We start from the raw sequence: 21,758 nt of genomic DNA, 5'->3' as shown, positions 1-21,758 counted from the left end.
AACTGCAGCAGGGCTATAATCTTACAAGGAAAATTTTATTTGGAAATGGACAAAATGGGATTACGGAGACCAATTCAGTCTTGCTCTTTAGTCCCTGTTGGATTAAGAAACAATTGAGGGTTGATAGGGGTGTGGTATGTTTCTTGTTCCCACCTTACCATGCCTATGGGGTTGCCACCCGCAGAAGGGCTATAATCTTACAGGAAAAATTTTATTGGGAAATGGAGAAAATGGGATTGAAGAGGCCAATTCAGTCTTGCTCTTTAGTCTCTGTTGGATTAAGAGACTACTGAGGAATGATGGAGGTGTGGTGTGTTTCTTGTTCCCACCTTCCCATGCCTCTGGGGTTGCGAACAAGAATTACCTTCTTGGTGGCGAACACGGGTTAGCCTGTAACACCAGGATTTTTCTGACACTAATCCAGCTTTGTGAAGCTGTCCAGCACGGGATCCCCTCTGCCAGCTCCTCTCTTTTGTCCCCTGCACAGACGAGCTGCCTACTCATACAGCAGCGAGGCGCAGATTTACGCCCCCGCCAGCGCCGCGCCCTATTTCGAAGCGCAGGGAGGAGGAGGAGGAGGAGCTCAGGTGACTACAGCGACATCCTCTCCTACAGCCATTCCCTCTCACAACATGGTGGGCATCACCATGGACATTGGGGGAAGTCAGATCCTCTCCGGCTCGGGAGCCTATCTCATTCATGGGGGGCTGGAGAACTCTAGACATTCTCTGTCACACACCTCACGCTCCTCTCCAGCAACGGTATGTAGCCCTGCAGGCACCACAGCTCGGGGGCCAGGAATGGTTCCAAAGGGAACTGAAAAGCCTTCAGAAAATTAAACTGACCTGGCATTATCACTGTTTATGTCTGTAACCTGTCATGAGTGCAAGGGGGAGAATAGACACTGGTGTACTACACTTGTTTTTCAGTTTGGCCTCTTCCTCTCAGATCGTTGAAATGATGCAGCATTGGAGAAGAGAAAGCATTAATCATTCAAATATTAATAAAGCATTAGATTTGGTTTGGGTTTTTTCCCTCCCAAACAAAATATTTTGGTTTTTAAAGATTTGTCCCTGTTTACTGTAAATTTGTCTCTATTTACATTTTCTAATGAGTCAAACATCTCACACATGCTTACCCAAAATATTGAAATATATTTTCAATTGTGAAGAGACCTGAGAAATTCTTCCTTAATCCACTGGAAAATTAGCACATAAGTTATGTTCAAGCTGATCATGCTGAGTGCACAGTGATCAAAAAGCCTTTGTGTGTATATCTCCTACACCATTGTGTATTCTGTCCTTGCCATATGTTAAGAAAATGTCTTTTAGGGGTGATACTGATCAAACAGAAATGGTTTAAAGTTCTGATTTCTTTCAGTGGTGTCGCTCCAGCTGCCAGCTGAGGTGGCAGGTGCTGGGAGCACAGCTGTGTGGGACTGAGGGCTTGCAGCTCTTCACCCAAAACAGCATTTTTGCAGTAAGGGCTTTGATTTGGGAATCTCCCAGCCCTTGGCAGCTGCCAGGAGTGCTTGCAGCTCATTTCCTGGGACACTGCTCACCTCCCTCTGCAGACTTCTGTGTGTTTATGCATTCATATATAAATATAAATACTAATGTAGGTGTAATTCAGGGTATGTAGCCAGAATTTAAAATGTGAGCAGCATCACTAGGGAGGAAAACAGGAGCTGTTGCTACTGAGAACTCATGTAAATCTGGCCTGTTAAGTTGTGCTTTATTTTCCCACTGAGTTTTTGAATATAGACTTTATGTTTTTTGAATCTTTGTGCCTTGAAAGGTTGCTTTGATTGTGTAGTAACTGTGCTCTGCCTTGGGTAGGCATAGGGGAAAAGTCCTTGGTTTGGGTGCAAGAGAAAATGACAGATGCTGAGATTCTTTTCTTGGGTGAGAATTGTGTGTGTGTATTTTAACTGTTCATAGTTAAAAATCAGCACTGGACCATTTGGTTTTTACTCAAAGTTATTATTTAGAAGCATCACCTGTGTGGGACTGCATCTTACAAAACTGCACAACTTTACTCTTGGATTTTTGGGGGATTTTTTTGTTGTTGTTTGGGGTTTTTGTAATTTCCATGGTGATGAGCACAATATAAAAGCCCAAGTGGAAAATATGTCAGTAGAAATATCTCATGAATGGATTTAGTTGGTGGTTATTACAGGAGATAAGGCTGTTCAGAAAAAAAAAAAAAAACAACCACAAAAAAAAAAACAAAAAACCCCCCCCACAAACATTAGAAAGTGACCTTTATGGAAATACGTCTGAGATAAATCCAAAACATTAGAAAGTGACCTTTATGGAAATACGTCTTGAGATAAATCCACTCTGTTCCATGTACAAATGAGCTTTCTGAAGGTATTTTAACACAAAATACCTGAGGAAGGACTGGAAAAGGGGAGAAAGAGCCTGACAGACAGTCCAGGGCTGTGTCTGTGTGTCGCTGTCAGTCCTTCCAGCTCAGCCCAGGGTCAGAGGGGAGTGGAGCAGAGCCTGGACTGCTTGAAATTAATCCTGGAGTCATTTGGTTTGGGACCTTAGAGCCCATCCAGTGCCAGCCCTGCCATGGTGGGACACCTCCCACTGTCACAGGGGCTCCCAGCCCTGCCCAGCCGGGCCTTGGGAACTGCCAGGGATCCAGGGGCAGCCACAGCTGCTCTGGGCACCCACCAGAAGGGAAGGGACTGAATCAAATCCGTGGGCAGGAACTTTATTTTCTGTTTTAATGTCCAGCCTAAAGAGAGGCTGGGAAAGGCTGGTGTGAAAGAGGTCAGAGGGGCTCTGGCAAGCCCCTCTTGGTGGGGCAGGACTGGGAGCTCTGTGGGAGGAAAGGAGAGCAGAGCTCATGCAGATGAAGCCAGGGAAGCCAAAGGGCCTGGGGGATGGACATCAGAGTGTCACTGGTGGGGAAGGAGAGGGATTGGAGGTGTTGAGGGCAAGGAGGGCACCTCCAGAGGAGAATGGAAACAAGGCAATATTTCAGGATTAGCAGTGGTGCTTAGGAAGGTGAGAGATGTTTGGTAATGTCTGTGTGTGCACTAAAGAAAAATCTTCAGATACTTCAAGAAACCTCTTAGGAAACCTTCCCTCTGTGCTGGAACACCAATGTTCTGCTCCACCAGATGGGCTGAAACAGCACAGGGAACATTCAATATCTGTGCCAACACAGCACCATTAATCACCTCAATTAGTCAGGACCAAGAGGGGAAATCCTGGAGACCTCCCACAAGTGGATCCTCAGAGCTCTTCACCTTCCTGCAGAGCTGCTTAAGAGCTTTTGGTCTTTCCCCCGTGACAGTTTTTATTGCAGATGAAGGTGTCCTTTAGGATGGGACACCTGCCAACAGCAAAAGGCCAGGCAGCGTTTCTGTGCTGGCCTCAGAGCTGCTGCTCAAACAGGCCCTGAGCACAGGAAGGAAATTGGGTCTCCCTCTGCCTCTGACTCATGTCCTGAAGGCTGTGTCAGCACTCAGGCTGTGGTTCCTCGTGGTCCAGCACGGTGTGAGGCAGGGAAACCTCACTAATCTGAGCCTGAATGGGGTGAGATGTGAGGCAATGGAACCCCACTAATCTGAGCCTGAATTGGGTGAGGTGTGAGGCAGGGAAACCTCACTAATCTGAGCCTGAATGGGGTGAGGTGTGAGGCAGGGAAACCCCACTAATCTGAGCCTGAATTGGGTGAGATGTGAGGCAGGGAAACCCCACTAATCTGAGTTTGAATTGAGGGAGGTGTGAGGCAGGGAAACCCCACTAGTGTGAGCCTGTATTGGGGTGAGGTGTGAGGCAGGGAAACCCCACTAATCTGAGCCTGAATGGGGTGAGGTGTGAGGCAGTGAGACCCCACTAATCTGAGTTTGAATTGAGGGAGGTGTGAGGCAGTGAAACCCCACTAATCTGGGCCTGAATGGGGTGAGGCAGTGGAACCCCACTAATCTGAGCCGGAATTGAGGGAGGTGTGAGTGAGGCAGTGAGACCCCACTAATCTGGGCCTGAACTGGGGGAGAACCCCTTGGGAAGTGGTTCCACTTTGGGGTGGGATCAAGGCAGTGTGCTGGAGGTGGTGCCACCTTCACACCTGGCTGTGGCACCGTGCCTGTGGTTGCTGGATGTCACTTCAGAAGCTGGGTGTGATCTGTTCTGCTCTGCCACCCTGCTGTGGCACAGCCTGGCCCTGTGAAGGGCTGGGTTCATCCAGCCCTAATCTCCACTGTGGGGTGAGTCAGTGCAGGCTGTCAGTGTGGGCAGCAGGCCATGCACAGATCATCTGCAGATGCTTTGTGGCTGTGCCCACAAGGTGTTAAATGAGGACACAGCAGAGCTCTGGCTGCAGGGTCTGTGTGCTTGTCCTGCCAGGGCACAGCTAACGGGGTTTGGGACACCTCAAACGGGGTTTGGGAACATCTGCTGGAGACAAACAGGTTCTGTTCCTGCCAGGCTCTAGTGTGGGGTTTGGGGAGGTTTGGGGATTATTTTTCTTGCAAAAAGCTTGTAGAGGAGCACTGCAGCTTTGGGACCAGCAGCCATCTGCTAAAGGAGCCCAGGTTCTGCCCCAGCAGCAGAATGGAGAAGACAAGAAGGGTTGAGGAGAGGCTTGAGGCACCGGGCAGCAGCCACAGCTGGGCTGAAGGGGAGCAGGAGCCAGCCAGGGGCTGAGGGGCTCCTCAGGAGCCAGAAAGCCTCACCTTGGCTGCTCTGAGATCAATAGGAACCAGCACAGGTAGCACCAAATGTTCCATCCTGGCTTCTGGGGGAGAATTCATCCAGCTGAAAACTGGCTCCTGCCTTCTTCCTTTTGCAGCTCTCAGCAGCAGAGAACCTTCATCCATTCCTGTTTGTGCACTCTCCTTGCAGCCCAGCTTTAGTTAATTTTTTAGAGTTTTTGACTAAATATGAAGAGGTGACAATAACCAGGTCATTACTGCCAGCTCTCCTTGGAGAGCCTGGGTCTAACTCTGCAGCCAGTCTCTGACCATTCCAGTTCATGCACTCTCCTGGCACCCTAGTTTTAGTTAATTGTTTAGGGTTTTTGACTAAATATGAAGAGGTGACCACGTCATTACTGCCAGCTCTCCTTGGAAGCCCTGGGTCCAGCTCTGCAGCCAATCTCTGCAGTGGATCTGCCTGGTGATGCTTTGCTCTCAGCAGGAAGGGAAAAAGAGGAGAAAAATTACTTTTTTTTTTAATAAATAGGCAGTGCTTTCAGTGGAAGATAACCCCCCTGGCCTTGCTTTGTCACCCCTGTGGGGATTCCTGCTGTGTGTCCATTTGCATGTCCCAGTAACGCCTCTGCAGCTCATCCACATCTGTTTGCCTCTTTTCCACCAGCTTGTTGATATAAAGCATTAATCATTCAAATATTAATAAAGAAACAATAATCCTGGCTGTTGCTAACTATCTGATTTCCTTTCTTTTTCCTTTTTTTTTCTCTCTCCTGTGCACGTTTTTCTTTAGCTTGAAATGGCGATTGAAAACCTACAAAAAAATGAAGGGATTACATCACACAAAAGCAGTTTGCTCAACAGCCATGTAAGTTGCAATCAGAATTTACAACCTTTTCCCCTGCTTTGGTAGGAGAATTATTTCTTTGGTGTATTCAACAGCATGAGGCACTCAAAAGCAGCCTGTGATTGAGCTGTGCTGCCCAAACCAGCCCATTCCCAAGGAAAAATAGGCTGCAAAAAGTGCCCTGTGATAATGTTTGCTGCTGAGATGCTCAGGAGTCTGTTATTTCTTTATAATAAATATAAATATGTGTTTATTTATTTCATCTGCCTTGCAATGGAAATTGCTGGCAATCAGATAAACACATTGGAGGAAGTTCTTTTCCTTTCACTGGAACTGAAACGTGGCTGGAAAATTACTTGTAAATCCAGAGCCATGACTTGGTGTGAATTGTGACAGATCCCCCTCAGCCAGCACACACCAAAAGCCTCTGAATGCCTTTTTTCCCCTCTCTCTGTGCCTCAGGAAGCCCATTCCTGTCACAATGCTGTGCTAAATCCATGTGCTGGGCCTCTCTCTCACTCTGCCAACGATTTCCCTGCTTTGTGTGATATTCCCACTGTTCTGCTGGGCCTTTGCATCCTGGTTTGTGGCTCCCATGCAGGAACACTGAGGGATGAGCACATGCTTGGGTGAGATTTGGGTTGATCCAGGTCATGTTGGGGTCCTTGGACTTTCTTTTCCCTGTGTTTGGATGAAGCTCAAGCATGTCCTGCACCCATAAATCCCATGCACAAAATGGTGTTTCTCTACTCTTAACAGGTTTTTTTTTGGGTTTGGGGGCTAGTTTGTTGTCATTCTTATGGCAAAAAATAAAAATCTTTGTCATCTTCACCCTAGATAAATATCCTGAGACAAAAGGAACTTTAAACCAGTCTGATTCTTGATTCTGATTTCAAGCTCCAGGCCAGGGCTCCTGGGGGAGCTCAAACTTTATTTCAGTTGGTGGAGAGTGAAGGTTTCTGGTTGTAGCTGGGGAAACACAAACCTGCAGGATCAGGCAGTTCCTGTTCTGAGCATCCCTCCCACCCCAGGCTCACACTCCTCAAGTGCTGCACAAGGATTGTGTTGCTCTGCAGGATTTTTCATGTTCTTCGAGGACAAGATTTGGAAAAAAATCAGGAAAAGGGCAGAGGAAATAGAGCAAAAGGTAGAAAAGAGATTTCACTGACCACAAGCAATGCAGGATGGAGTGGGGGCCTCATCCAGCCCCTGATCACACCTTCCCCACCCTGGTCTTGCAGGGTAGAAGTGCAGAACTTCTGGTCTAGGTTGTGATTCATAGTCTGGCCTAAGGTTTAAGTGCTCCTACAAATTCTGGAGCAAACAAACTCCTTCCTGAGCATGAGTGTCACAGCCACCCCCAGCTGGTCCTTCTGAAGGTGCTGCTGCAGGCACAAGGTGCAGGTGCTGGGCTGAGGAACCCTGCAGGTCCTTGCTGTGTCTGGGGACATGTGGGAACGAGGAGTCTGGGGACATGTGGGAATAAAAAGGGGGATGAGCAGTGCCTGAAGGGGACACAGCACACTGGGGAAGCAGATCAGGCAGTTCCAGAGCTGCAGGAGCTGCAGTGCCATTGCCCAGGGAGGCTCTGCAGCCTCTGCAAGGGGAGGTTCTTTGAGGACTCCTCTGAGTGAGACACTGGGCTGGAACGAGGGACCTGAGCCCATGGAAGGGCACCCTGATGTGAGCAGGAGCAGGACCAGAATGGTTTGGGTTGGAGAGGACCTGAAAGATCATTCTCATTTAATTCCAACCTCCTGCCGTGGGCAGGGACACCTTCCACCAGAGCAGGGTGCTCAGAGCTCTGTCCAACCCAGCCTTGGATCCTCCAGGGGTGCTCAGAGCTCTGTCCAGCCCAGCCTTGGATCCTCCAGGGATGCTCAGAGCTCTGTCCTACCCAGCCTTGGATGCTCCAGGGATGCTCAGAGCTCTGTCCTACCCAGCCTTGGATGCTCAGAGCTCTGTCCTACCCAGCCCTGGATGCTCCAGGGATGGAGCAGCCACCACCTGGAGACTGCAGGTGGCCAGAGCTGTCTCCCAGTGCAGGTGTGGGACATCCCAGTGACCCCCAGTGCTGAACCCAGCTCTGCTGTGGTACAAATTCTGCTCTGCAGGATGTTCCAGTTCCCAGCTCTTCATGGCAAAGAACAGAACCACAACAGCAGGGAGAGCTTTACCCATCCCAAATTCCCCATGGCTGGTACACAGGATTGGCAGGCTCCTCCTGGAGGAGCAGGTGACTGCAGTTTGTCATGGCTGAAAGCAAATTCCAGCTTGACAAAAGCAAGAGGAAAGGGGGAGATGCCTTTAATTGCACTTAGTTGTGACTTAATTGCTCTGAGTTTTAAGGTTGCAGAGTTCTTCATTGTCTTCTGTCCCTTGTTTTAAATTTGGCTTTTTGGAAATGTGCAAGTTCTTGGGGTGATGAGATTTCTTTTGGTACCATCAGCAGGTGGTTCATGCCAGGAGTCTTTGGGGTTTAAAAAAAAACAAGAGAGCACAATTAAAGGTGTCTCATTCCAGAGGGAATTTTTCACATAATTTAACTGAAATAAACATGAAATGGAGCTTGATAACTGAATTTGGCTTCCAGACCTCCTTGGGAGGTTATTTAAGTGCACTTGAAAGATGCAGTGGGGAGTGAAGCTCCTGCTGAGCCCCAGTGACACAGGATGGTTCTGATGGAACCATGTCAGAGTGACTGCAGCTGACAGTGGCATTAGCTCTGGGATCATTCCTTTGGGATTGGGATTGTTTCTTTGCCAGTTAGGAGCTTGTACATGATGCAAAGAAATCAGGGAAAAATAAATTTTTTCCAATTTTTGTGCACAAGAGCCTGAAATTGGAGGAGTTGAGGCCCTGTGATTGTGGGGTATCCACAGCACAAGTAGGAATAGAGAGAAAATGTAATTTTTCCTCATTGTCTACAAAATGAAATACCAAAAAACACCAAATAACCCCACTGGAATTCTTTCTTGTGAGTGAATGGCTCTGTCCTAACCCTGAGCTCAACTGAGTGGAAATTTAGGAACCTGCTGCTTGTGGTCCCAGCTGAAAACACCTTAAACATGACACACAAATGGTTTCTTTTTCTGTATTTCATAGAAGTGACCACAAGAAAACATCTCCAAACCTGCACCTTCAAAAAAAAAAAAGTTTTTATTTTCTCAGCCAGCTCCATGAGTGGCTTTTTCCACCCTTGGACTGAATCAGGATAAGGTTTTTGCCAGTGGTTTTTTCAGTCAGATAGAAATAAAGTTAAGGTAGAAATGAAAATTAAATGTTCCCCTGTAGTGCCAATAACAGCCACAGCAGCATATGGCTGTAGAGTGATTTTATTGAACCTGATCGTGGCATAAACAGAAATAAACTGGGGAATATCTGATTGTCACAACTGAGCAAAATTCAGAAAGCAAACAGAAGAAGAGATTCAGATGGAAAGAGCTTTTAATTTTCTCATTTTAAGTGCCCAATGTGTTATTAGTTGTGCAGGAAGAACAAAAATCACTTTTGGAAAATTATTTCTATTCTGACAGATCTCTGTTTCAAGCTCTTTTGTGTTCTTCATAATAAATTTCTAATTCAATAGTGGGAGTTCATATTGTGAAACTCTGCAATGTTTGAGGGAATATAAAAAGACATTTGCAGGAAAAGGAAGCTGGGAGATGAAGGGAATTTTCTAGAAATATCAGAGATTAGAATAAAAATGCCCAGGATCAAATTTAAATGAGAGGGTTTATCTGTATCTGGATTTTCCATAGCAATACACAACTTTTATATTTTTTTTTAAGGCTTAAGGATTAAGATTTAGGGGATAAATAGCTGATGCATATCCAGTATCTTCCATAGGATAAATAAAATACCTGGTTTAAAAAATTTGAAAGGATCTTAAGCAATAATCTCTTAAACATAGGGGATGGGCCAAAATTAACATAGATGTAGAAAACTTAAAAAACTGAATTCCTGCTGGTGATTTATGGCAAAATCACTGGGGTCCCCTTTTGTTAGAGGGAACTGAATGGCTGGGGGAGGCCCAGGGCCACAGAAAGATTTTTAGGGCTCCCAGGGGTGTCTGTGCTGCAGGTGGGAGCAGGAAGAGTCATTATGGATCATTAACAAAGCATCTCTTGGAATTAACAAACTTCTCCTGGGGTTTGGAGAAGGGATCACCTCAGAGAGTGCCCTGGGAGGAGAAGAGGCTCCTGAAAAGCAGGACAGAGGGACAAGTGGCCAGGAGGTTTTAGTTCCTTCCAGCCCCAAAGGCCACCAGAGCTGATGGGGGCAGACATGGGAATTTGTGGTTGGATTTGAATCAGCTCTAGCTGACAAATTATGGGATGGTTGGGCTGGAAGGGACCCCAAAGCCCATCCAGTGCCACCCTGCCATGGCAGGGACACCTGCCACTGTCCCAGGCTGCTCCCAGCCCTGCCCTGTGGCACTGGCAGCCATTCCCTGGCTCCTGTCCCTGCAGGCCTTGTCCCCAGTCCCTGTGCAGCTCTCCTGGAGCCCCTTCAGGCCCTGCCAGGGGCTCTGAGCTCTGCCCGGAGCCTTCTCTCCAGGGTGAATGGAGTAGTTTTAATTACAGTTTGGGATGCAGCTGACTTGGTGCAGCAGCAGTTTAATGGGGGTGTGAGAAGGAGACCCCCAGAGCACACTCTGGGGGGGCTGCAGGGCTCTGTGTGAGAGCAGGGTGGGACTCGAGAACAGCTCAGTGGAGAGAGGTGCCAGAGATGTCATCACACAGCTCAGGTTGAATTTATTGATGTAAAACTCAGCCTCGTGGTGAGCTGGGACCTTGGAGTGTCACCAAGAGAAAATAGGAGAAGGGAGAGGGATGGTGGCAGTGGAGAGGGTTTGGGTGCAGATCCATGGGCTTTGGCAAATCCCACTGATTTCTAGGCTAAATCCATGCTCAGTTCCCATCGCTGCTTGGACTCTCAGTTGTGTGGAGATGCTGTTTGGCCTCCACAACCCAAATCTGTTTTGCCCTGTTCTGGTGGGAATGCAGCTGGTTCTGGTGCAGGGATGGAGATCTGGAGGGAGAGGGGAACCTGCAAAATGTTCATCCCAGACATCCCCCATGACAGTGAAAGGGCTCTTACCCACCCTGTTGATATTAGTCCTTGTGCACATCCGGTTCCTTCCCAAATTCAATTACTACAACACTCATTTTATTGATGCTGAAGTCATTTAGTCAGTTAAAGGAGAGTGGGGGTTTTCCATTTGAATTTCTGTGCTGACACCATGTGCTGGACCTGCCCTTTCAGACTATCTCACTATAAATAATTTATATTAATTGCAAATTTTAATCAACAGCCATGTCAGAAGTTCAGACAGTAAATTTTGCAAAGTAGATGGATTTCCTCAGATTTTGAAGGTTGCTTTGGCAACCATTAATTTTATTGTTAAGGGAGCAGTTGCAGACATGCCAATCTTCCAATTAATAAAGACTTTGCATCAATTTGCTTCCCCTAAAATTTATTTCTCTTAGGCAGTATCTCAAGATCTCTTTTCCTTGAAAAAATGTGAATTTTTACAGCTTTATTTTAGCTCTGCAGGAATTCATCCGAACCCAAGGTGGACACTGAGGTGGCAGCAGGATTGTGTTTAAATGAAAAATCTGAGTTGTTTTGTTTGTGCTGGGGTCTTTTTCATCCTATAAACTGGCTTTTACCATCCTATAAACCACCATAAAGTTATATAAATTACAAATTACCTGAATTAACCCATACAAATTAATCATTCATTCCTCTTGAACTTCTCCACCCGGACGTTTAAACGCCGACCCCGCCTGCCATCCCACCCCTCTTTAGACTTGCATGTTGTTTATTTTTCCCTGCCTGAAGCTGCAGTGGCTGCTGGATAACTACGAGACAGCAGAAGGTGTGAGCCTGCCCCGGAGCTCCCTGTACAACCATTACCTGAGGCACTGCCAGGAGCACAAGCTGGACCCCGTCAACGCCGCCTCCTTCGGGAAGCTCATCCGCTCCGTCTTCATGGGGCTGAGGACTCGGCGCCTGGGCACCAGGTTGGTGGCAATCTGCAGTTCAAGGAACAAAAAGCAACCCTCCTGCAGCATCTCAGAAGCTGCTGAGGATCTTTAAGAGGTTCAGGTGTTTCTCTGCTGGGATCTACGGGAGCACCCGACCTCGATCCGGTGGGAAAATGGGTTTTGTGTGAATCTAAAGTGGTTCTTGTCTCATGAGGATGCCATTACCCCAGGGAGATGTGTCAGGGGTTGGGATGGAGCTCAGGGAAAGGTTCTTCCCCCCTGAGGGTGCTGGGCACTGCCCAGGATCTCCAGGGAATGGTCCCAAGGCTACCAGAGCTCCAGGAGCGTTTGGACAGCGCTGCCGGAGTGGGATCATTGGGGTGTCTGTGCAGGGCCCCGCTGATCACTGTGGTCTCTTCTAATCAGGATAATCTGGAATTCTGCATTGTCTGACAAAGATGAGGTGACTCATCCTCCCAATTTCTACTGCAAAGCCCAAAATTCTGGGTCACTGAAGCCATTCCTCGCTGTGCCCCCATGACAAGATCCCCCATGACAGACTCTGTGCCCACAGCAGACAAAACTTACTAAACTTACTAAACGTACTAAATTGCTTATTTCTGAAATGCCCAAAGCATCAGGCTGAATCTCAAAGAGTTTTTTTTCTTCTAAACTGTCAAAGATCTGTAAGATGTTACAAGAAAACTGTTGCATGAGAAAATAAACTATAATTCCAGACATGTCCTTCGAGGGATGATCAATTCTGCACAGCTGAGTGTGAACTTTATCCCAGCTTATGATATCTAAAAGTGGGTAATATATTGCCTGTAAAACAGGCATTGCTCTGATTGTTGAATATCTTCAAATAAAATTCAAGCTTAAATATCTGGGCTTTTAAATGAGAACAAAACCAGATGTGCCCAGGGCATTCCACAGCTGGAATGTGGAGGTAGCAGTTGTAGGAAGAGCAAGGCAGCATTGAATTTCTCTAGATTGGGTCAAATGCAAGAGCTCTGAAGTAATTTCTTTGGAGGAGAGAAATTCTTTAATCCCATCAAGGACTAAAGAATAAACAAGTGAGAAAAAAACCCACTGAAAATTGGAAATGTGCAGGCTAGGAAGGGGACAGTGAACCTCAATTGCTATGGAAAGAGCTGACCCCCATTATTTTCTTACTCGTAATTTTAGGTTATAAAGGCAGCTATTATTTAATTTGCATGCACTTAAATCACTTAGGACAGGGCTGAACATGGGCTGTGTGTAAAATCCTTTGGTGCAGTGACAAAGACCCAACAATTCAACTGGGGCCTTGAAAAGAGCAAATTCCCCCCCCCGCCAAAAAGAACCAAATTTGATAAATACTCCACTCTTACATTTCTGTAATTTTCCATTGGGAAGCATCCTTGGATTTAAGGTGCCTCCAGTCCCAGTTTTAGTGACACAGCAAAGGAATTTTAAGCCTCCCTACCCTGTGCTCTGGAGATGCTGCTGGTGCTTCCCTGGCTTGGTCTCTTCTCCTTCTGAGCACTCAGTTCACCAGTTTATGGTGACAAATGGGCTGAAGCCAAGTTGGACACACTGTCACCACATGTCCATGGCTGCAGAACTGTCCAAGCTCCCTCTGGGACCAAAAAATTCCAGTTTGGTGGAAAAGCTTCAGCTGACATATTTCTCTCTAATGTGGTGGGATCACACCCTCCTCAGGAGCACCACAGCTGCAAAGGAGAAAGAATTCCAGCACCCTGTGCTTGGAGAAAGCTTTCATTTTTTACAAAACCTACAAAAATGAGCAGCTCCAAGGACAAAACCACATCAAAGCCTGGTGCTGTTGCTGTAGAAGTGCTGGCAACAGAAAGACATTTTCTTTTCATAGAGGGCCATTCAGTCAGTTTTATCCAAGTCTAGATAAAGATGGACACGTGTTTGTATGGAAAAAACAAATCCCTAAACCCTCATCAAACAGCAAAATATCTCCTGTGGTCTTTCAGTCATTCTGTTTATAACATTTTTTATTGTAGCACTTCCCTCCTCCCTTCCCCAGTCACCATGGGCTGCTTGGAGCAAACCTGGCCAGGTTTAGGTGTGGGTGCCACTGCACTTGGCCACATGTGGGTTTATATTTCCTAGGGGATGATGGCATTTCATTATGTTTGATGCCTTGTGCAGGCTGACCAGAAATAGAAAAGCTCAAACCTGATGCACCAAGTCCATCCCTTCAGCCACTCAAACAGTGCTTGGCAGCCGTGTGCTGCCCAAAACGGGGTGTGTTGTCCAAGCAGCCAGGGCCACAGTGCCCTTTCAGTGACTAGGCTGATATTTCCAGGGGAAATTCCAAATATCACTACTACGGGATCCGCCTGAAGCCGGAGTCGCCGCTGAACCGCCTGCAGGAGGACACGCAGTACATGGCCATGAGGCAGCAGCCCATCCACCAGAAGCAAAGGTAGGTGCCCCCAGGCTCTGCCCAAAACACTCAGCACGTCCCTGGGATTTGGCTCCACTTGGGAAGTTCAAACCAGGTGAAAAAACTGAGATTTGACAGATCAAATTAAAACAGACTATACAGTGTAGTTAAACAGCTTGTTTAAAAGATAGAGTTTTACACCTTAGCTGAAAAAACTTTACAAAATAAATTTATATAGATTGTTATATACATTGAAGCATACAAGGTACTGCCACCTGTTATAGTGACAATGTTAGAGGTAATACCTTGGATACTTCACTGTACACAATAATGGATAAACAAAACCATCAAAGAAGTTTTTTCTGTTCAAGAAGAATGTGGGAAATGGATTTGTAGGGAATTCTCAAAGTCTGACAGAAGGCTCACACAGTGTGCATCTGTGTGCAAAGCCTGAGATAAGAAATGCTGACTTAGAAATGCCATGGAATGGGACAGACATTGCTGAGAGAGAAATGGAACTGGAAACAACTTTTAAAGGATGGTTTTGTAAATAAGATTGTCTTATCCAATAAGATACTTTGGATAAATAGAACTATGAAAGATGCATTGTAGTAGGACCCACAAGGGGTCATTTTAGATGATTGCCTTTAAGGCATCTGCAGCATGGTGTGGCAAAGACTGATAGGCCAAGAAACACATATAGTGTATTGTAATTAAGAAATAGTTAATTTCTAATTGTGATGGGGTGAATTATAACATCTGTATTGTCTCACCCTCCACATGAGACTGAAAATGGAATAAAAGTTGTTAAAACACCTCTCAGTTGCCCCATCTCTGGGTCAGATAAGGTTGCTGAAGAACCAGAGCCAAGCTGTGGAAGGGTCCAAAACTCATCCCAGGTATTGCCTCATCCCTGGAAATATTCAAGACCAAGTTGGATGAGACTTGGAGCAACATGTTTTGGTGGAGGATGTCCCTGCTCACTGCAGGGGTTGGAGCAGATGGCCTTTAAAGGACTTTTCCAACCCAAACTCTTCTGGAATTCCATGGAATGGGATTTATCTGCCTATTCCCCTTGCCAGTGGCATGTTCCACCCTGTGTGCCACCTTTCACAGCTTCCCTGTAGCCAAAATGGTTTAGGATCTCAGTTATGGAGATGTTGGTGCCAAAGCAATGTGAAGGACCTGGGGGCTTGTGCTGTGTTTGGGTGGATTTGGGGGTTTGGGGTGTTTTTCTGTGCAAAGGTGCAAGTTAAATAGTGCCAGGCTTAGTCTTGTGTCTGAGTGATTTTAAAGATTAAAACCAGTGTGGAAAGGGATTTGGAATTGCCTCCTGCAAGCATGGGCACTTCTGGTTGTTGCTGAAGTGCAGAAGGAGCAGAATTTATTTCTTCAGCTCCCAAACAAAGTAAATGCAAAAGTCAATGCTTGAGCCAGTCTGCCCTGGAGCCCACTGCAGCTCTGCTTCTCTGTTTTGATTTTTTGGTGTCACCAAACTTCTTAGCCCCTTTAATTCTGTCTTGGGGAAGCTTTTCAAAAGGAGCTTCTCATTTCCCCCCATCTGATTCCACAATGTAAATGATCAGCCCTCACCATGTTTGCCTTGAATGTACCAACCACTCCATGAGCTCCCAGATGTGTGTTCTGAATAACACAGAGCTGTTTTCTCCTGTCTGTGTGGATCCTAATCCATCCTAATTCTGATGGACTTTAGGTACAGAGCAGCCCAGAAGATGGATGGGATGGCAGAGAGTGCATCCAACAGCACCCCCCACACCACACCCGAGCAGTCAGTGGCTGCCCAGTGCCAGCACCACCAGCAGTTCATAGGTGAGGACACTCACTTGTTCCACATCAGGGATTTGGGCCTTAAGGGGAAGGTTTTATCCAGCAAGTCCTGACTCTTGGGCTTCCCTAAAAAATCTAAAAAAATCTAAAAAATAAACAAACAAACAAACAAACAAAAAAAACCAAACAAAACAAAAAAAAAACAAAAAAAACAAAAAAAAAAAAAAAAAAAAAAACCCAACCCAAAAAAAAAAAAAAAAAAAAAAAAACAAAACCAACCCCAAACCCTGTGGATTTTTATTGTATATATGAGATCTTAATTTTTATGTTATATATAAATTATATCTGTAATAGTATATATCATATATATTATTATAGCTAATTTTATATATTATTATATATGTGATATATATTTAATATATGTATATGTGTGTGTGTGTATATATGTGTATATATATATATATATATATATATATATAAATGTTTTGGTTTTCAGATATTTATATTTATATTTTATATATCTAGGATGTGTTCTATAGGTTTTTGTAGTGTCACACTTGCTAAGTTTATCTGCTGACTCCTGTCTCCCCAGGAGGGTTTTTCCCTCAAGCCCATGGGTCTGTTTTGTCCCTCAAAGTATTTTTTTAATCCATCTGGTTTATTGAAATTCCATGGAAGTCTGGAGGTCCTGGGCAGGGGGGAAAGCAATTCCCTTCCTTGCAAAGGCTGCAGTGGGGATGTGGGTGCAGATGATCCATAGTGACCTTCTCCTTGTGGAGCAGAGCCTCTGGATTTGCTGGTCCTGGCTCTGTCTCCATCACAAATCCCAGTTCCTGGCACCTCTGCTGCCCAATCCCATTCCCACTGTACTCCTTAAATACCAGAGAGACATTGCCAGGCTTCAGGGAAATTCTAATGGATGATAGATGAGAATCATGTTTTCTTATTTCTTTTATTACAAACAGAAAGGAACCATTTTCCTTTCCCCACTGAACCCACTGGGCTGCGGTTGTTTGTTTTTTCTCAGTATAAAAAATCAGGGAAAGGAGTAAATGATCTCATTTTTCCTCTCTCATCCCAGCTGGAACATGAAAGAGCCTCCAGTGACAGCAGCACCTTGTGCTCACCTGTACTCTGAGCTTCCCTAACCCTCACCATCTCTCCCAATTTCTGTTCCCAGATGTAACCCACGTGTTTCCTGAGTTCCCAGCCCCTGATCTTGGTAATGTGCTCTTACAAGAAGGTTTCACCTTGAACGACGTGAAAACTCTGCAGGTTCTCTACAGGAGGCACTGTGAGGTGATTGTGGGCAATGTTCTTTGGGGGTTATTTGTAATTGATTTATTAATTGATGTCACTCAAGTGACCAGCTCTTAGGAAAAGCTGTGAGTGCTTCATTTGCCAGGAATTACAACTCAAATATTGATTTTTTTCCTCTGTGTCACCTGTTTTATGTTAAGTTGGTCACTACAACAGTGCCAATTCTGTTGTTTTTCGTGTAAATGATTTCCTGTGGGTGGCAGCCCTCCAGCTGAGTGCTCACCCCATGGTGTTCTTTGCTGCCAGGCCACTTTGGATGTGGTGATGCACCTCCAGTTCCACTACATTGAGAAGCTGTGGCAATCCTTCTGGAGCCCCAAGGCAGCCCCCAGTGATGGCCCCACTGCTCTGCCCTCCAGGTACTCCCCTGCTTCCCTGCTCCACTTCTTGCAGATGATCTCTTCTTAAGATGCAGTTTTTTTAGTCTTTCTGAACCTATCTTTCTTCAGTTCCAAGATTTTAGGTGGATAATCTTACAGGTACAAATCTGTGCCCTTCAAGTGAAACTTATTGTGGGGAGAAAATCCTGCCTGAGATGTTCAGTCACTGCATTTCTAGACAGAGCAAATAAAAAGAAAAGCAAGCTATAGGATTGTGTAGTTGCTATTACAAAACATCTGCTGGCATCTGGAAATAAACCAGCAGAAAATCAGCATAAATGAGTGCTTTGGAGAATTTGGGAGTATTTTCTGCCCTGCAGAACTGTGACAAAAAGCATTGGAAGTGTTTAATATTGTAATGCAAAGTTCAGAGTTCTGGGGAAGGGTCTGCTCTGATTAGAGAATTGTGGGGTCACTGAGGCTGGAAAAGCCTCCAGGATCATCAGTCATGAGGTCTTTAAGGTCTCTTCCAATCTGGTCATTCTGTGATTCTGGGAATTCTCTGAGTCCATCCATCAACCCAGCACTGGCCTGGTCACCACTCAGCCACGTCCCAAGTGCCACATCCACACCTTTTTTGGACACTTCCAGGGATGGTGACTCCACCACAGCTTGTTCCAGTGCCTGACCACTTTTTCAGTGAAGAAATTTTCCCTCTTTTCCAATCTAAACCTCCCCTGGGGTGACTTGGGGCTGATTTCTCTCATCCTGAGGCTGGACATCCATGTCCCTTGCACCTCCTGCTTTCCCCAGTGATGATTCCTGCTCAGATTTTAGGGGCTTTCTGAGGTTTTAGGGACTGGCTCTCTGCCTTGCCTGGCTGCCCAGACCTGTCAGTGCCTCATGTTTTGGGGCAGATCATTGCAAACAAAGCTGCTTTAATCTTTTCACTCCTGCCTGGCTTGTTGCTGTGCCTCTTCCTCATCCTTTATGCATTGGGAGCTGCTGCCAGGGGAATGGAAATAAGTGAAAACAGAGAAAATTGAAAAAGTGAAGGTTTCTTCTTAAAATTTCTATCACAAATCTGTCCTCTCTTACTGAGGCGGTAAAGATGAAGATTTTCTATTCAGAAGAAAAGTGGTAAAACATTGACTAATAAGGAAAAATCCCTCAAAAATCAGTAGAATATGGCCCTGTAGATGTTGCCCAGGGGATATTTTCCTGCAAGGAGTTACTGCAGCTGTGTTTGCTTGGTTTAAAATCTCATTTTTTTGAGGGAACAGCTCCCAGGCAGATTGCAACACCCCAGGAGCTGTTTCTAGGTACAAAGGGGAACCTGGAGGCAGCTTTTGTGCAGGGCTCTCACAGCTCTGCCACTAACCCAGAGAGGTAAATAACACACTCCCTCCCCTTCTCAATATGTAAATATAAATACAAACCCCAAGTATTAGGGAGGTGGCACACTGAAAGCATGAGAAGATGCAGAACATGGATGCACTTCACAGCAGATTTCCTGACCTGTTTCTCCATGGGGGATATTCCAGGAGTTATGCCCGTGGAGTTCACAGGCTGAGGCTCAAAGTTCCCTTTAGAGCATGTCCAAGGCTTGGCTTTAATGATTTTGATGAGGAAAAAGACCCTTTCCATGGGGAAAGACCCTTCCAAATTCCCAATTCCCAGCATAATGTGTGGGTGAGCAGCTCTGCTGTAATGCCCTGACACTGAATTCAGCCTTCAGCTCTTTCTGCTTGCTGTGTAACAAATATCTTGTGCCTTTATACATCTACAAAGTGAAAATAAGGGAAGCTGGAATGACCTCAGCCAGTTACAGGCAATATGTTCTATTCTCATCCAGTCAGTCTCCTTCCTTCTGAAAATATTCAGCATTTGGAGGGGTTAAACACCTTGAGAACTCAATATCAGCTCATCTGCCCCTAGAGTGGCTGCAAGGTTTTGTCCCCAGTGCTGTGGCTCAGGAGGGCAGAGGAAAGAGGAGAGGGCTGGGAAGGTTTGGGAGCAGCTGGGGCTGGAAGGAGGAGCCAGCTGAGCCTTTGCTGGCTGAGATGGCTGTGCTGGAGCTCAGCTCCCACGGGAACAGGGGCTGTGAGAGGCTGTGAGGTTAAAAAGGGAAGAGGGGAAGGCAGGCCAAGCATCAGGAGTGTGGATTTGAGGGAAAATTGTTTCAAGTTCTGGCCCCAAGGACAGGGAGGTGCTGGCAGAGACAAGACCTGTACTAGAAGTCAAACATTTCCTTTTGCAAGGCACCCAAACATGTTTTTTTCTGCTGAAAATTGGAGTTAGAAATGCAGAGGGAGGGGGAAAGCAAATGAATGCAAACCTGCTGCTGACTCTGTCTCCTTCCTCCTCCTGCAGTGAAGAGGAACCCGAAGGGACCCTCCCAAAGGACAAACTGATCACCCTGTGCAAGTACGAGCCCATCCTCAAGTGGATGAGGAGCTGTGACCACATCCTGTACCAGGCCCTGGTGGAGATCCTCATCCCTGACGTGCTCAGGCCAGTGCCCAGTGAGTACCCACAGCCCCCCTGAGTCTGAGCTCACTCTGGCCACCACTTGCCACAAAGATTTTCACTGTACAAATTTACACTGTCACATGGCAGCAGCAGTGTTCCTCCTGCAGCTTTGCTCTGGGGGGGTATTTAATTTAATTAATTTAATTTAATTAATTAATTCCCCTGCCTTTTACATTTGGTGTGTTGCATTTCACATCTCCTGACCTTGGCCAGGAGTTTGGGTATGGAGCTCTTTGGGATGTGGCTCCTTGGAGGTCTTTGTTTGCACAGGAACATCCTGTCCCTGAGTGCACTCCTGGAAATTAGGGGGCAACTTTTTGGGAGATTAATAAAAGGGTGTTGAGAGTTTTCTCTCTGATTTAGATTCCCAAATGTCCCTCTGAGGGCTGTCAGAAGCTGGGGCACGAGGACGTCTCTGAAGAGCAAATTTCAATGCTTGAAAAATGCTCAAAGGGCTATAAATAAGAAAAAGTCAAAAGAAAATAAGAATAATTAAAAAAACCATAGAAATGTTTAGGTTGGAAAAGACTTCTAAGATCATTAAGTCCAATTGTCATAAGGGTAAGAGTAAGACAAGAATAAAAGTAAGGATAAGAATAAGAAAAGAATAAGAATAAGAATGAGAATAGTAATAATAAGAAGAGTTTGAGTAATAACATCAAAGAATAATTTGGGTGTATCAACCCAGCTGATTTCCTTGATGCTGAGTTGACATCTCAGCTAACCAGACCACGGGCAGGACTTTTCCAGTAGTCCTAAGGTAGAAAATGGTAGCCAGAAATGGCACAGAGCCCTTCTGACCTTGCAGCCTTCCTTGCAGGCACGCTGACCCAGGCCATCCGGAACTTTGCCAAGAGCTTGGAAGGGTGGCTGATGAATGCCATGAGTGAATTCCCCCCCCAGGTCGTGCAGACCAAGGTGAGCAGAGATGGGCCCATCTTGCAGAAGTCCCTGCTGGGGTTTGGCCACCTGGCACGGTGCAATTGGGAGCCAAAATCAGCCAGGAGTGGGAGGACAGGCGGCAGATCCTTGGTACCAGGAGCTGCTGGTGCTCTGTCCATGGAGCCTTTCCTGTGTCCTGAAACTGCAGATAAAGCTTTGTGGGAGAAAATCATAGAGCCACAGAATATCCTGAGCTGGAAGGGACCCACAGGGATCATCACAACCCCCTGGGCCTGCACCCCAACAATCCCACCCTGAGCATCCCTGGGAGTGCTGTCCAAACCCTCCTGGAGCTCTGGCAGCCTTGGGGCCAGGACCATTCCCTGTCACCTCTGCCCTGGAATGAGGCTGTGCTCCTGGAAAGCCCAGGAGTGAGTGGCATTGCCCCAAGGCTCCTGCTCTCCTAAAGCCAGGAATTCTTGCTGCCTCTTCCCAGCATGCTGGTCTCTGCTGGAGGCAGAGTGTGAAAACCTGGTAGCTTAAAGAGAATAAATAATGGAATCATAGAATTATTCAGGTTTGGGTCCTTGCACTGCTGTTCTAGCTGGTGGAGCATTGTGTGGCCCAGGCAACCCGGGAGATGTAATGGGAGAGGTCAGAATCCTTCATTCCCTACAACCCAACCCAAACTGGGCAGCACCTAAAGAGGCACCATTGGTTCACAAACCACCCTGTGCCCTCAACACGTTTTACACCCACCTGTGCCCAAGGATTGACTGAGTTGTTTCGAGTGGCAAGGATTAAGCACAAGTGGCACAAGGATTAAGCTGAAAATGACCTTTAAGCTGATTTGAGTCCAACCACCACCCCACACTGCCCAGGCCGCCCCTAAACCCTGTTCCCAAATGCCACCTCCACATTTTCTGAGCCCTTCCGTGGCCGGTGGCTGCAGTGCTGCTGCGTGCAGGGCTGGGCAGGCAGCAGAGCAGGCCCTGCAGCC

At 46.4% G+C, this 21,758-nt stretch overlaps 1 protein-coding gene across 10 annotated transcripts in view; it reads left to right on the top strand.

Annotated features, from left to right (window-relative positions):
* The window catches only part of RFX2 (regulatory factor X2), a 70,695-nt gene that overhangs the window by 44,756 nt on the left and 4,181 nt on the right, over nucleotides 1–21,758 (top strand). For 5 of the 10 annotated variants that reach the window (XM_039700426.1, XM_039700423.1, XM_039700422.1 and 2 more), the window contains 9 exons: nucleotides 488–761; nucleotides 5,466–5,540; nucleotides 11,367–11,548; nucleotides 13,836–13,955; nucleotides 15,631–15,746; nucleotides 16,885–17,003; nucleotides 17,271–17,383; nucleotides 19,718–19,869; nucleotides 20,697–20,794. In XM_039700426.1, coding sequence (XP_039556360.1) covers nucleotides 488–761; nucleotides 5,466–5,540; nucleotides 11,367–11,548; nucleotides 13,836–13,955; nucleotides 15,631–15,746; nucleotides 16,885–17,003; nucleotides 17,271–17,383; nucleotides 19,718–19,869; nucleotides 20,697–20,794 — 1,249 coding nt within the window. The remainder of the gene's footprint in view (nucleotides 1–487; nucleotides 762–5,465; nucleotides 5,541–11,366; nucleotides 11,549–13,835; nucleotides 13,956–15,630; nucleotides 15,747–16,884; nucleotides 17,004–17,270; nucleotides 17,384–19,717; nucleotides 19,870–20,696; nucleotides 20,795–21,758) is intronic. The other 5 variants (XM_039700428.1, XM_039700424.1, XM_039700431.1 and 2 more) reach the window with 5 other exon arrangements.

The sequence above is a fragment of the Passer montanus genome, unplaced genomic scaffold (genome assembly GCF_014805655.1).
Source record: "Passer montanus isolate IOZ18808 unplaced genomic scaffold, ASM1480565v1 scaffold140, whole genome shotgun sequence".
Taxonomy (NCBI): Eukaryota; Metazoa; Chordata; class Aves; order Passeriformes; family Passeridae; genus Passer; species Passer montanus.
Note: the sequence above shows the minus strand (reverse complement) of the source record. Positions and strands in the feature narration are given on the sequence as shown.